This window comes from Apodemus sylvaticus, chromosome 2 (genome assembly GCF_947179515.1).
Source record: "Apodemus sylvaticus chromosome 2, mApoSyl1.1, whole genome shotgun sequence".
NCBI classification, from domain to species: domain Eukaryota; kingdom Metazoa; phylum Chordata; class Mammalia; order Rodentia; family Muridae; genus Apodemus; species Apodemus sylvaticus.
The window spans coordinates 179524868-179541114 of NC_067473.1; the positions used below are offsets into that span (position 1 = coordinate 179524868).

At 37.2% G+C, this 16247-nt stretch overlaps 1 protein-coding gene across 1 annotated transcript in view; it reads right to left on the bottom strand.

The window, feature by feature from the left end:
- Window positions 1-2990: 2990 nt before the first annotated feature.
- The window catches only part of LOC127677741 (solute carrier organic anion transporter family member 1A4-like), a 33661-nt gene continuing 20404 nt past the window's right edge, over window positions 2991-16247 (bottom strand). The window contains exons 7-13 of the mRNA XM_052172756.1: window positions 14637-14858; window positions 12067-12231; window positions 10194-10389; window positions 9735-9900; window positions 7491-7663; window positions 4133-4197; window positions 2991-3112 (exon numbers count right to left, since the gene is read on the bottom strand). Of these exons, the coding sequence (XP_052028716.1) occupies window positions 2991-3112; window positions 4133-4197; window positions 7491-7663; window positions 9735-9900; window positions 10194-10389; window positions 12067-12231; window positions 14637-14858 (1109 nt within the window). The remainder of the gene's footprint in view (window positions 3113-4132; window positions 4198-7490; window positions 7664-9734; window positions 9901-10193; window positions 10390-12066; window positions 12232-14636; window positions 14859-16247) is intronic.

A 16247-nucleotide genomic window follows, 5' to 3' on the forward strand; every position in this document is an offset into this window, starting at 1 on the left:
TTGTGTTCTCAACATATTTATAGTAAAATCTGCTGTGATGAATAGTGTTGTCATCTTCATTCAAGCTAGAATCCCTTGGAAGTAAGGTCTAGTTAAGGCCTGTGTGGATAATGTTGACCTGTGAACATGCTCTTAGAACATTATTTTGTCCACATTGATGTAATAGAAATTATTTTGTTCACAGTGGGTGGCACCATTCTTTAGGCAGAAAATCTTGGACTTCCAAAGCATAGAGAAAATAATAATATTTATTTCTACAGCGGGAAAGTACGAGGACAGTAGATGCTTAAGTAGATACTTAAGACTTCGGATATAAGAGTTTAGAAACACAATTAAAATTTTCTCTAGATGGAGAATAGATTAACAAATATGCAAGTTTATTTTCCTGACATTGTGATAAAAGACACTGAAAAATATCAGTTTCAGAAAGTGATAACTCTCTCACAATCTGTGTTATAGTCCACCACTGTGTTGATTCCTTCCACCACATTGTTTGTATGGTGTGCCAGGCTAGAATAGTATCTCAGACACCTCAGCCATACACCCTTGTAGAAAGGGAAATGGCCAGCACTCTTCTCTCATAGGTATTTCCAGTATTGTGCTGATCTAGTAACATAGAATGGATGAGAATATCTAGAAATAGGCAAAATTCCATCTGGTTGTAGGGGTTTTAGGAGCAAGGATAAGTACAGTGCAGCCTGTGTCAAACAAAGTTTCTCTTTTAATTTCCTAGGCCCTGCTGCCTTAGAGGGCAAGCAAGGCAACAGTAAGAGTCTAGCCCAAGATGAGTCTGGCATAAAGCCTGGGGTTGGGATGGCAGGGAGCCCATAGTTCTTTCCCTATAGTGTCAGTGACTGTTGCCTATGCAGCCCTTAGTCTGGTGGGAAAGCATGTAGGTAAGTGTTCTAAGTCAAAGCAGCAGCATGAAACCACACACAACTGGATACACCCTGATCTCAGGGGTCCAGATCACTGGTCTCCTGGCTCTTGTGAGTTACAGCTCCAGGCATTTCTACATGTGGTAACATCCTCTGCCTTTGTGACATTCTCTGTGGGCTAACCTTCTATTGAGCCAAGTTGTATTCACAAGGCAGTTAACTACTAAGTGTGGTGGGGAGTCTCTTAGTGTTTTAGAGAGACAGAGAGGCAGCTGACAAATGTAGACCACAGGTAACTTCTGAAGATAGGTTCTGTCAATGGCACTAAGCATATTTTTTAAAATGTTATTTCTAGCTGGAGAGATGGCTCAGTTGTTAAGAGCACTGACTACTTTTCTTGAGGTCCTGAGTTCAATTCCCAGCAACCATATGGTGGCTCACAACCATCTGTAATAGGATCTGATGTCTTCTTCTAGTGTGTCTGAAGACAGCAACATATACTCATATACATAAAAAAATAAATCTTTAAAAAATGCTATTTCTATTCATTCACGTATTAGAAAAGTACACTATACCTTACTTCAGAGTAACAATGGAGTGTGCTCACATGGACAAAGTGGGGCAGAGGAAAAGACATCTTAAAAATAGAAAAATAAACTAGTGTGAAGTGATGTGACTAAGAAAGAGTAAAATACTTCAGAGTCGAATAAAACCATGTGCTGTGTGAAGGGGAAGAAAGAGTTGAAGGTGCATCAGAAAACTTTTAGTATGCTATTTCTCCCCAAATGTCTTACAGAGAAAACCAAATTTCTGTTTCCTGTCTTTCCCACTACTTCTTTATTTCCAAACAGCAAATTTCTTTCAGTCTTTGCTTCAGATCGGCCTTGAGAAGAAGGCTGTCTGGGTAGAGCTGCTGTGTACTTTGTGCTCTCCCTGAGATGTTGCATTGCTTGCAACAATTCCCAAACTTGTTTTACTCTTTTCACATCTTTCCTAGTTAAAATTAAAATAAAAAATTTTCAGAATACTTTAAAAAATTGTCTTTGACTAGACCTATATCACCCCTCTTTTCCAAAGTTTTTAAAAGGATGCTATTATGGTCTTTAAATTTTTGTCATGTAAAAGAGATGGCTCAGTTCTTACGAGGACTGAGCTGGTCCTAGAGGAGACTAGTTCCATTCACAGTGCCCACGTGGTGGCTTATAAAGGGGGAAATTTTAGGAAACATAATTTTGAGTTCATAATTGAGTTAGAAGGTGTATCTCACTGGTAAATACTTGCATCAGGAACCCAGGATACACTTCCCAGCACCAGATAATAGCTGAACCAAGTAACAGCACAAACTTAAAATCAGAAATTAAGTCATTGAAAATGTTTGCATTGAGTAAGCTTCATAATGTTGTAAGTTTTAAATAAACAGCTTAAGATAACAATCAGTAAGATTAGGATGCTGTAGTATTTTTTTAAAGATCATATTATGGTATGTGTATTGGCCTTTTGCCTGGATATCTGTCTATGCATCATTTGTGTGCAGTTCCCTTGGCACTGGAATTACAGACAGCTATCAGCACAATTTTTTTAAGCTGAGAGGCTACTAGAAATATTTGAGGATTTTCATCTAGTGTGGCTATAAGCAGAAGAGTTCGGTGAACTTTCCAGGAGCTTGAATACCAGAATACGTGCTACCTGAATATGTCGAGACTCTGTCATCCAGACCACTGCAGGTGGAAAGAGTCCTACTTGTCTGTCCATAAATATTGGGTAGACAGAGCTAAGATATGTTTTTCTCACAGCAATGTTGTCCCATGTCTCTCTCTGTATCTTGCTTTCTTGTTGTTTTTTTTTTTAAATCTCTGGTGTTTTGTCATGCTAGTTAGCTCTCCCCAACTGCTCTAGGGCCTCTATGCAGACACCCTGCATTCACTCATACATATGTACATATGTATATATACCCTTTGAAATAATGGAAAATATTAAATCATATAAATAATGAAGTTATATCATCCACACCCATTCTGAAAATGAAGGCAAACATCATATTATCATTTAAGAGCATGTTAGATAGGAACAGAGACATTTTATTCACTATACAATTAGGTCTCAAAGTTATCTTTACCTGAAACTATTTATATCATACATCCTACATGCGGCTTTCTCACCACATTTCTGAGTTCCCCAATGTAAACAGGTTCTGTCTATCAAAGCACCAAAGTAAATAGGTGCCGGAATGCCAGCTGCAATGAAGAGAGAAAAAGACACACAGCTCATTGACTGGAAAAACAAAGGAGAGACGTGTTTATATTTCCTTGAAAGTACTTCAATTTCCCTATTAAAAATCAATATAATTAATAGTACATCAAATGCTCCAAATTTATTTTTAGGAACTGTAAGTTAATGTAAATTTTCTAGATCAAACCAAATGCAAACTATTTATAAGATGTGAAGAAAGTATTCACCGATTCTTCACAATCATGAACCAAATGAATTTTCTGAAATATCTTGTGATGCTTTTTTATCCTTCTAACACATCCATTTCCTTCTCATTTTATTTTTGAATCTATGAAAAGACAAAAGGTTTAATTAACCAAGGTAATTTATTTAAGAACAAATGAAACCATTTTTTTCACCTTCATAGTTACTACATACAAGAAGGGCTTATATACTGAAGTTCAGGTAAAGTGAGCAGAAGACATCGGTTACTGATGCTACAAGATCATGGTACATTCTGGATGTGGACTGTTGTGATATCACAGATATGGAGACTAATTATGTTTATCTCTCTTATTTATCATTCATTGCCCATCTATGTATCTGGCCTTATAGTCCATGTGACTATCATATGAAGTAGTTTGGGTTGTATTATCTTAAATGGTCCTTAACATCTACCCAAATAAACATTAAGAATGCCAATGGATAGAATCTGAGTCTACAGCACAAAATTCCATGCTTGTTGTAACCAAGCTATCTGTTGTCATTACGGATATATTTGACATGAATCTCATTTATACATTCCTTTGTTCTCTAACTACAAACATCAACTATCATTGTGTTGGAACAGGACTTTTGGATAACCCAAATCTGTGATCCTATGTCCTGTTGACTCATGTTTGATTCAAGAATGACCCATTTCATCCCATTAACATGAGAGGTGTGTTTGGTTTGAAAATATAGTTGCTATTTTGTTATTCAGAGGAAATCAATTGGTTTACTAAATACTTAATATTGGTTTGGTATGTTTGGAAAATTCTTCATACCAAATGCTCTTGTGCAAAATGTATGTAATCCAATTCCAAGTGACTTCTCTTCAGACTTGATACACCTGAAAAATACATACATACATATATACATATGGAATACATACACACATATATAAAAGTACATCATGTAAATACATGTCTGCCTTAGCATCCTTCCAATGGTAGTGGTAGTTCATAGTTCTAATGTTCAAGCTTGTGATACAGCTCTATCTCTTATAAGCCCGCACAGAGGAAGGAGAATAAGGACGTTGAAAAGCTGTCCTCTGATCTCTTTACACCTAAATCAGGACTTACTCCTTTAGCAGTTACTCATTGTCTGCCAACCTAGATGAATAGTTTTCTGGTTGCCATAGGAATCAGCATGCCACACCCACTACCATGGACCCGAACCTGTGAAACTACAAATGAAATAAATATTTGTTTTCTTAAGTTGTTTGCCAGGCATTTCATCATATTGATAAAAAGATAACCATGTTATACAAAAAAATCAGCATATTGTAAAAGTGGTTGACATAGACAGACATAGAAAGAATTTATCATGTAAGCTATTACATTATATGGAGTTAACAACTGTAGACGTTTGTCTCTCCTTTACTACCTACAGAAATAGATGTGATGACTTTGATAATTACATACAAAATTGGGCCTCTAAAGAATCTAAGATAAAAAGTGAAAATATTCTTACAAATTAGGAATATGAAAGTCCTATTAAGATATGGTCTTTCCTATCAATACACCTTTAGGCAAGAAATGCATAATATATTTAACTATTAGAAGTTCATTTTGACAGCAATTGCATGAAAGATTTCAAGAAAATAGAATAGACTAGAAGAGTAATGATAGCATGCAAATAGTAGCATTATATCACCTAACATTGATATCACAATGATCAAGTTCAGCACAAATGAGGAAAGAAATTAAAAAAAGAAATAGCCTTAACTTCCTTACATCAAGAAATCACTCATTAGGGCATCCAAGATGACTCAGTGTGTAAAGTTGCTTACCACTAAGCTTGACAAACTGAGTCCAATTCCTGGAACCAACATAATGGGCAGAAATCAGCTCTTATGAGCTGTCTTCTCATTTCAACATGCATGCCATGGTATGCAAAGCCACACACACACAAGCGCGCACACGCACATGAGCGTGCACACACACACACACACTCACTCACATACACACTCACACAAGAAACACTTATGTTATTCACACATACTACTTATACACAAAGTATTTTGTAGAATCACAGTTTAAGTATCAATAAGCTGTATTTTAACACCCAGTGGAAACAGAAAGTAAGATGATTGTGAAGGTGTGAGGGATGGAAGTGTGAATGAACAGGCATGCAGTAGGTGTGAGAGCACCTCTCCAGCATGCGTTTGGAGATTGTAACAGGGAAGTTCTCTTGCTTATATGCTCTTCACCTATCATCATCCTCTTCTATGAGGAAAGGTCATTCTTATCAACTGAGCATGAAGCTTTGTAACCAAGACACCTGGAAAGTGAGGGAGAAGGGAAACACCATTTAGCCACATCATCTGAATCACCCTGGCAGGTGATGGGGTGACAGATGTGACAGCCAAATGTCCCTCACGTGTAACAATAAGTCTTAAGCCTTATTCATTGGAGATATTTGATTCATTTTTTTTTTTTGGCCATGAAGCCATGAACAAAAACAAGGCATATATCACATTTCCATTTGGAGGAATTAACAATATTATAGCTTACACTGGAAAATGAATGTATAAAATCATGCTCATTTTAGCGAGTTGTATGTTGGGTTGAAACAGGAGAGTGAAAGTAAAAGCGAAAGGGTGAAAGGAAGGAGGAGTGGGGAAATGGTGAAATAGGAAAGGAGAGGAGAGGAGAGGGGAGGAGAAGGGAGAGGAGAGAAGAGGAGAGGAGAGGAGAGGGGAGGGGAAAGGAGAGGAGAGAGGAGGAGAGGGGAGGGGAGGGGAGAGGAGAGGGGGGAGGGGAGAGGAGAGGAAAGGGCAGGGGAGGGGAGGAGAGGGGAGAGGAGAGGAGAGGAGAGGGGAGGGGAGGGGAGGGGAAGAGAGGGGAGGGGAGGGGAGGGGAGAAGAGATGGTAGGGTAGGGGAAAGGATGGGAAGGTAGGGGAGAGGAGAGGAGAGGAGAGTAGAGGGAGGGGAAGGAAGGAGAGAAATGACGGACAAACAAGAGAGAAGCAGAGGAGAAAGTGAAAATGGGTTTGGAAAAGGAGGCGAGGAGAAGGTGTTTGAAAAGGAAGGGAGAAGTGAAAGCTTGGTCCAGTGTGTAAGGGTAAAACGCTACAAATTACAATTATGATTAACTCAGCTTTGCTTCTGAATTCCATAGAGACAGAAAAAGTGGGGCTGAACTGTTTCACTTGTTAGTGGGTGTCAAGTTTGTTAGAATGGACAGAGTAGCTGCTAACAACCAAATATAACAACAATAATAACAACAACTTTGAAAATCAACTCTGTTGCGACTTTCTTACTTTATGCGACAGAGTTAAATACTGATCGGTGACCTCATGTATCTCCTTGTTAAAATGGACCAGTTATTTATTGCATTCCTCCACCTTGTAGTTTTAAAGATAGACTGGGGGCGGGATGTCAAGGGAGCCTCTTCCCTGTTACACAGTTTCGCCCTCTGCCAGTTAGTTAGCTAAGCCACAGGAAGTGAGCACTAGGCAACTACTCTCATTCCAAAATAATACATCCATTCGCTTATCCTTAAAAAAGAGAGAAAATGGGAGGGGAAGGAACATTCCAGCAAACTTCGAATTATTGGTAAATTTACCAGTAGTTAGTAAAGCGGTGCTTAGAGTTTTCATTAAGGTATATTAGAGTATTGAGGTCCTAGGAACCATGACTCTAAGGGCCTTTATTGGGAAAAGGATTTAATAGTGACCAAAAATTTGACTACATGACATCTATGGGGTGTTTCATTGGGTAAAGGAAGTCTTAATGACCTGAGCACAATCCCCAGGACCCAGCAACATACGTAAAATATTAAAAAATAAAAGCCCAATTCAATGGCAAGCATTGGCAATCCTAAAATTCCCACAGTGAAATGGTAGAAGCAATCAGAATTGCTTGGGACTTTGGGAGCCAGGGAGGCTAGAAAACACACGTAGCCCAACGTCAGAAATAAGAGAGATCCAACCTCAAAAACATTATGAATAGAGAGGGCTGATTCCCCAGCATTGTTCTCTGACCTACTAGAGAATCACAGGAGCTTAAACCATGCACATACCCAGAACAGACAGAGAGGCACAGTCATGTACATACACAAGTACCTGCACAAACAAGTGTGTGCACACACTATGAAGAAGGGCAGATTAAAATCTAAATGAAGGAGTTACTTATTACCTCAGAAGAACCATGTACCCAGGTATGGATGATACCGAGAAGATAAAAGTGTCAATTGCTAACATGATTATAAAGTACTTCAGCATGTTATCACAGTCTGGGCCTTTGTTACACAGTCCAAGAACTGCAGTTGAATTTCCTGATGATCGAATGCACCTGCAAGTCTGAAACTCCTGTCAAAAACAAAATGAAACAATGTTCTATATAAGGAAGAAATTATTAGGACTATACCTTTATTATTTTCTGCACAGCTACTTGGCTCAAAATGGAGAGTGTTGGGAACAATGATATGACTCAGAGGAAGAGCACTCACCTAATCTGATTAAAGACTCAAGTTTCAGCACAGACACAATTGAATAAAAAGCACTAAATAATTAAAATAGCAGATCTTTTCCCCATTTATTTCCATCATTCTTTTGCTATCTGAATTCTGTCATTAAATATAAATGCATGGATTTAAATAATTGATATTTTTCAATATATGGAGTAAATTTGCAAATATTCAATTATCCTGAATGAAATTGTATTTTATTTGCTTGATTTTTCTTGTTTATGTGTATGCATGTACGCATCTGTGTGCATGCATGTACATGTGTGTGCCTATATGTGGACATGCGGTTGCTATAGCATTCTTTTTCTTTTTCTTTTTTTTTTTTTTTTGGATTTGGTTTTTTCGAGACAGGGTTTCTCTGTATAGCCCTGGCTGTCCTGGAACACACTCAGTAGACCAGGCTGGCCTCAAACTCAGAAATGCTGGGATTACAGGCGTGCACCACCACCGCCCAGCAAAACAAAGTCTCCAATAGCAAAGGATGGTTTCAATCCATTGACCTCTGGGTTATGGGCCCAGCACACTTCCGCTGCACCACTCTGCTACCTACTTGCCATAGCATTCTTATAGAATTGAAAAGTTAAGTTAGTTCTCTCTTTCTATGTGGATCCCAGGATTTAAATTGGTGTCATTGGCTGTACCCAGTGAGACAACTATATAGCTTGCACCTAATATTTTAAAATAAATAAATAAATATGGCTTGGTTTTGCTTTAACCTAATACTATGTACTAAAGCAGCATTTATCTCAGAATGTTGATGGAATAATTAGATGCTTACTAATAAATAAAGTAGTTTACCTAAAGAAGAGAATTTATTTAAACAATAAAGGCAAGTAGTTTTGACTTGTTATATTGTCAGGTCTGATGAAGAAACAAAGTTCATATTTCATTTTTATTATCAACCACTTCTAAGTATTATAACATGTTGATATCAAGGAAAATGTGTGATTCTTTATCATGCTGAATTATAATAATGAGAGCTGGGTTGATGAAAGAGTCATTAACATCCTGCACAGGCATGAGGACCTGAGTCCTCATCCTAACACACCTGTGAAAGATGCATAAATAAAGGATGTGCTTCCAACCCTGGATCTGAAGATGGGAGGAGGCAACTCCCTGGGGCTCACTTGCAAGGCAGTCTAACTGAACCAGCAAATTCCAGGCCAATAACATCCTGCCTCAGAAGTGCAAAGTGCATGGTCCTGAGAGTCAACAGCTGTTTTCCTCTCTGACCTCCATGGGTACATGCACCTATATGCACTCACCCAACATACACTAAATGAATAGATAAATAAATAGATAAACAAACAAAACACCAAAACTCATCATAGAAATGATAAGTTTCTGTACACCTTAATGATAATGTAAGTTTGAGGACAACCTGGGCTTCATAAGGTCCTATTATAACAAAGTTCAGATTCTGCCCAGAATAACTTAAAATTTTAATTATAATATTGATTTAAGCATATGCTTCTCTATCTATGTATATACAAACACATGCATGTTGGTGCATGAGGAAGGGAGAAGAGGTTGTCAGATAGCCTGGAGCTGGATTTGTGAGTTGTAACTTGTGTGCTTAGGAAACTAAACATGCCCTCTGAAAGAGCAACAAGTGCTCTCTATAGCTGAGTTATCCTTCCAACCAGTCCAGAGCATTGTAGCTCAGATATTAGACAATGATCTCAACTATTTGAAATCATGAAATAATCCTCAGACTCTGTCACAGTTTTACATAGTATCTTTGAATTTTAAGGTCAAATATGTATATACAGAGTAAATTGAATTGTTCAAAAAGAATACTAATCTAGTTTAAGCAAGGACTACTTTTTTCTATTTAGCAGACATAGGCTTAGGACATAGCACATGTTATTGCAATACATACACATTAACCCAAACAATAAAAGGCTTATTACCATGTTGATTCCAGTCCCAAAAGACTTCTCACAGCCTGCAAGGCAGGCTGAAATGTATGCTAAGCCATTGTCTCCACACACTGGATCCCATATTTTCGTTAAGCAGTTACACCTTGTATTGCAGTCTGTAAGGACCTCATTCTCCATATATTGAGGGTGCTGAACTCTGAAATGATTTAAAATAATGTTAAGGATACTGAGAAACCAACTCAAGCACTTCATTTTCATCTCTTCATATCAGCATGTGCATCACATGAAAAAATTCAGAGGAATGGGGGGGTTAGAGAAGATACAGAGAGGTAGAGAAAGAGAGATGTAGAGAGACAGAGAGAAATAATCACAGTTCTCCCCGAAAACACAAATCATCCATATATCAACATGTGGTCTCTATGCTATGATTTTGACATAGGAATGTCATAGATGTCATTGACATAGATGCTCATTAAGAAAAAAACATACCCTTCATAAGAGGTAGTTAAGCCAGCAACTGGGAAATTATCACAGGTTGTCACATAGTTAGAGAAAGTTAGAAGGTACTCAGATAGGGATAGCCAGAATGCTATGTACGCAGCTTTTTTGACAGTAATCTTGAACTTCTTCATAATCAAACCACCAATTAAATATCCAAGGCATATTGGAGGTAACATATAAAGACCTAAAGTTGCAAGGAAAATAGTATTGATAAAAGAAAGCACATAAAAACATAGTATGAATTTATCTAGTCTTTATCTCACTTTAAACTTTATCTTACTTAAAAACCTACTTAGCACTAATATACAATGATCCTAACCCCTATTTATTAACATGTTACATAAAGGGAGGTTGTCAAATGCATATCAATTCACTTAAAACACTACTAGTGTTTATTCATTTGTCTCAGGGTATTAAAATCTATAAACATGTTATAAACATCACACACACACACACAGACTGAGACACACACACAAATACACATACATATACTCACACATTCAATCACATACATACACATAAATAAATTTAAAAATTAGGTGTTTCATACATTTCTTTTGATTTCACATTGGGAATTTGACTCAGTTCTGGGTGATTTTGAAAGCTGCATCTGAGTCCATGCTTGTCAACAACAGAACATTTTGTGCATTGTCATTTTGTGCATTGTTGATGTTGTTCCCTGACTCCCTTTCCTCATAAAAAAATCAAAGAAGAAAAAGAAGAAGGAGGAGGAGGCGGAGGAGGAAGAAGAAGAAGAAAGAAGAAGAAGGAAGAAGAAGAAGAAGAAGAAGGAGAAGAAGAAGAAGAAGAAGAAGGAGGAGGAGGAGGAGGAGGAGGAGGAGGAGGAGGGGAAGGAGAAGAAGGAGAAAAGGAGAAGGAGAAGGAGGAGAAGAAGGAGAAGGAGAAGGAGGAGGAGAAGGAGAAGGAAGAAGGAAGAAGAAGAAGGAGGAGGAGGAGAAGGAAAGAAGAAGAAGGAGGAGGAGGAGGAGGAGGAAGAAGAAGAAGGAGGAGGAGGAGGAGGAGGAGGAGGAAAAAGAAGCAACAACAATGATGACAACAAGTAAAGAAAAAAATGAAGAGGTAAGAGCAAAATCTTCTTTGGATAGATTCACACAACATAGAATTGGGTTTGGAAGAATTTAACCATTCTTTACAGCTTCACACAACTGCATTATTTTTATAAATCTGCCTAGGATTTGAACTTTCAGAGAATTATAGATAAAGTGGATGATGGCAGTTTTCATGGATAAAGCAGGATCCCAGGGGTTAGTGTACTAACAAGAAAAGCAGAGTATGACTATACCAACTGGGGTCTGAGCAACTGAATTAGGAGTAATTTAGAGAGCAAGAATTAAAGGCAAGATATAAAATGCTGGGAGTATGATACAGATCCCACTGAGTTAAGACTATATTCCTTTTTATCTAACTCTTTATCTTGCTCTTGAGGATTCTCCTATCGTGATTGTAGTGGTTAAAATACACTTGGCCATTTGAAGTGGCACTATTAGGAAGTATGATGCTGTCTTGTAGGAATGGTATTGTTAGGATAAGTGTATCAGTGAAGGTGGTGGGTTCTGAGGTACTTTCCATTGAGGAAGAGTCAGTTTCTTTTTGTCACAGCCAAATCAAGATGCAGAACTCTCTGGTCCTTCTTTAGTACCACATTAGCTTGGCTACCTCCATAATTCCTGCCATGATGATAATGGACTAAGCCTCTGAAATGGTAAGCCTGCTCATTAAATATTTGCCTTTATAAGAGTTGCTAGGGTCATGGTGTCTGTCTCTTTACAGCTGTAAGATCCTAACAAGGTCAATTTCCCTGGTGCAAGAATACTACTAAAGAAATAATGAAACTACATACCCAGGAGGAAAATTGTATCTGCAGATGATTTTCCATATTGCTGTTCCAGGTACTTAGGAACATAAGATATTATACTGAAAAATGCATTGAACTGGAGCACACTTATAAGGAGATAAAGCATGTAAATTGGATTGCAGAAGAGGCTCCTCATTAATGGAAAGAAATCTGAAACAAAGACATGTAGAGATCACCAAGTCAACTTGGCTTTGCAGTTTGTGTCTAGAATTCTAAAATCTCATGGATTCTATGCTGTGATAAACACACATTTGAAAAACCATAACCCTTGAGGGGCTAGAGATCTGTATTTCTGTTAGTCACTTCTGTAAGTTAGTGATATATACTGGCTATATAAGAATGAGATCACAATATGCCATCAAATGAAAAAAAAAGTATAAGAAGTATTATATCTGTGGACACACTTTTCATTTATTTTTCTGTTCTTTCTTTCTATTCCCTGTATTCCTTAGAGACTGACTAGTCCATCCTTTAGAATCTTTGCAGGATTCATTTTGATGAAGTTTGAATTCAAACACTGATACTATCACTCCTTTATGAATGAGTGATACGCTAATAGCTTAGGAATCATGTTGTAGCCCAAAGAACCTCATCATCTCATAAGCACTTCATAGCAACAAATGCCTTTGAAATATCTGTAGTACCTCATAGAATGTTCTGTAATATTGATCATGTACTTAGTCACCAAGCAAGCCTCAACAGATATAAGAAGACTGAAATAACTCCTTGCATATTATCAAATCACTATGGATTAAAGCTGGATTTCTATAATAATAGAAACATTAAAAAGCCTACAAACTCATAGAATCAGAGCAACATGCCACTGAAAGACTTCTGGATCAATAAACAAATAAGGATACAAATTAAGACTTTCTCAAATCCAATGAAAATTAAGGAACAACATGCCTAAGCTATGGGGTACAATGAAAGCAGCACTATGAGAAAAGTTCATATGATTAAGTGCCTTCATAAAGAAATTGGAGAGATCTAATGCTAACAACTTAACATTTCACCTGAAAACTTTAGAACAAAAAGAAGCAAATATACCAAATAGGAGCAGATTACAAGAAATAATCAAATTTATAGTTGAAATCAATAAACTTTAAACAAAGAAAAAATTTTAAAGAAACCAGCAGCTGATTCTTCAAGAAAATCAACAAGCTAGACAAACCGTTAGCCAAACTACATGAGAGAAAAAGGGAGAGGAAATATTATCCAAATTATAAAAATCAGGAATGAAAAGGAGCACATCATAACAGACAATGAGGAAATCCAAATAATCATTAGGTTTTATTTCAAAACAATATACTCCATAAATTTGAAAAACCTTATTATCATGGATGATTTTCTTACTACTTTCCACTTATCAAATTTAAATCAAGATCGGGTAAGCCATCTAAGCTAAGCAGTCCTCTAACCCCTAGAGAAATAGAAGCAGTCATCAAAAGTCTCCTAACAAAACAAATCAAACAAAATAGCACCAAATGGTTGTAGCACAGAATTCTATCAGAATTTCAAAGTGTAGCTAATACCAATACTTCTCATTCAATTTCAAAAACTAGAAATAAAGAGAATTTCAGACCATTTTCCTTTATTAACATTAATGAAATTCTCTTTCTTTCTTGAATCTTTGAATGCTTTAGGTATCACAGTGACTATGGTCTCAAAGAATGATTCAGTCAATGTTCTTTCTGTTTCTATTTTGTGAAATAGTTTGAGGAGTATTGGTATTAGCTACTCTTTGAAAGTCTGCTTGAAAATAAAACTAAATTGAATACACGAATACAAGAAAAATATCTTCCACTGTGACCATGTAAGTTTCATCCCAGGGATGCAAGTGTGGCTCAATATCCATCAACATACTCCACCATATATGCAAACTGAAAGAAAAATGTGCACGATCATCTCATTAGATGCTGAGAAAGCCTTCACATGTTAAAAGTCTTGGAGCTATCAGGGAAACAATGGTCATACCAAACCCAATGACGTTAATATTTACCAAGTCATTAGCATTAGCTAGTCTAAATTTAGTGAAGAGAAACACAAAGCAAAATCAGGGACAAGGCAAAACTGTCCACTTTCTCCATATACATTCAATATAGTCATTGAAGTTCTAGCCAAAGCAATAAGAAAACAGAGATAATGGGGATTCAAATTGGAAAGGAAGAATTAAAGCATCATTATTTGTAGATGATGTGATAGTATACAATGGTAACCATTTTATGTTTAGCTTGAATTTCTAGTTATTTGTGTGTGTGTGTGTGTGTGTGTTTAATTTGAACTAATATTTTCTGGAAAATAGGATTTTCAAAATAGGTGGGAAAATATATTTGCTCATCAAGTACTCAAATTGACTTGAATTTCTCATAAAGTCTAATTTAAGTTAAGTCAGGTTTACTATTATGTCAGTTGTTTCCAGTGGTGACTGTGGAAGACATTTAACACAACTGATTAGTGATGATTAATGACAAACTGTCTTATCACAATACAAGTGATGGGTGTCCACAAACAGCAGACCCATCTTAAACCAAACCGAGTTTAGTTTCCTTGTTTACCTTTAGTGATACCTCGGTTTTCTTCTTTGTCCTTTGCTGTATTCTTCTCCACTTTGGCATTTTTAATTCCATCCACATTATTCTGTAATCCTTCCTTTGGGAGTGTTTTTGGGAAAAAGAAAAAGGGGATGCTGGTCAGGATATTCATTCCTGCACAGACCAAAAAGCCAATCCACCAAGCACCAACCCAGCGTGTGTCATTGTGAGTTATTGTCAGGACATCTGCAAAGAAATAAGATGTTGTATTAGCTTGTATCATTCATTCCTGTGTAAACTGTATAAAATTATTAATCAATGTAATTCCATCTAAGTAAAAACTTTGTTTATCATTTAAAATATATCATTTTGTTTATCATAAAATCATTTGTGATTTATTCATTATTTGTTCTTCTTGTGTGAGAACTTGACCTTGTGATGATCTTCTACTTTTCTTCTTGTTCTTGTTCTTGTTGTTATTGTTGTTGTTGTTGTTGTTGTTGTTGTTGTTGTTGTTGTTGTTGTTGTTCTTCTTCTTCTTCTTCTTCTTCTTCTTCTTCTTCTTCTTCTTCTTCTTCTTCCTCCTCCTCCTCCTCCTCCTCCTCCTCCTCCTCTTCCTCCTCCTCCTCCTTTTTCTTTTCCTCTTCCTCCTCCTCCTCCTCCTCTTCTTCCTCTTCCTTCTCCTTTTTCTTCAATCCTGAAATTACTAGCCTCTGCTACCCCTCTCTGCTAATTCAGACCTTTAGAAAAAGTCTTTATGGTTGACCAATTGGGTGAAGTTAAAATTAAATAAGAAGAAATGTGTCTGGAGTGCCATGTGACATAATAGTTTAAACTGTAAATTCAAAAAGTCAGAAACAGGATTTGAGAATTATTTTTTTAAGATTTATTTTCTAAATTCTTTGTTTACACTCCAAATGCTTTCCCCTTTCCCAATTCCCCCCTCCCCATATGTCCCATAGGCCCTCTTCTCCCTACCCATTCTCCAATCACCCCTCCCTTTTCTCTGTCCTGGTACTCCCCTACAATGTTGGATCAAGCCTATCCAGGATCTGGGCCCTCTCCTTACTTCTTCATGGGAGTCATTTGATAATGATGTGTCTTGGGTATTCAGGGCTTCTGGGCTAATTAATATCCACTTATCAGTGAATGCATTCCATGTGTATTCTTTTGTGATTGGGTTTCCTCGCTTAGGATGATATTTTCCAGATCCAACAATTTGCTTAAAAATTTCATGAATTAATTGTTTTTAATTGCTGAGTAGTATTCCATTGTATAAATATACCACATTTTCTGTATCCATTCCTCCATTGAGGGGCATCTGGGTTCTTTCCAGCTTCTGGATATTGTCAGCAAGGCTGTGATGAACATAATGGAGCATGTGTCCTTATTGTATGCAGGGGAATCCTCTGGGTATATGCCCAGGAATTGTATAGCCTGATCCTCTGGAAGTATCATGCCCAGTTTTCTGAATTGCCAGACTAATTTCCAGAGTGGTTGTACCATTCCTGTTACACTCCCACCAGCAATGGAGCAGTGTTCCTCTTTCCCCACACCCCCACCAACACCTGCTGTCTCCTGAGTTTTTAATCTTAGCCATTATGACTGGTGTGAGGTGAAATCTCACGGTTGTTT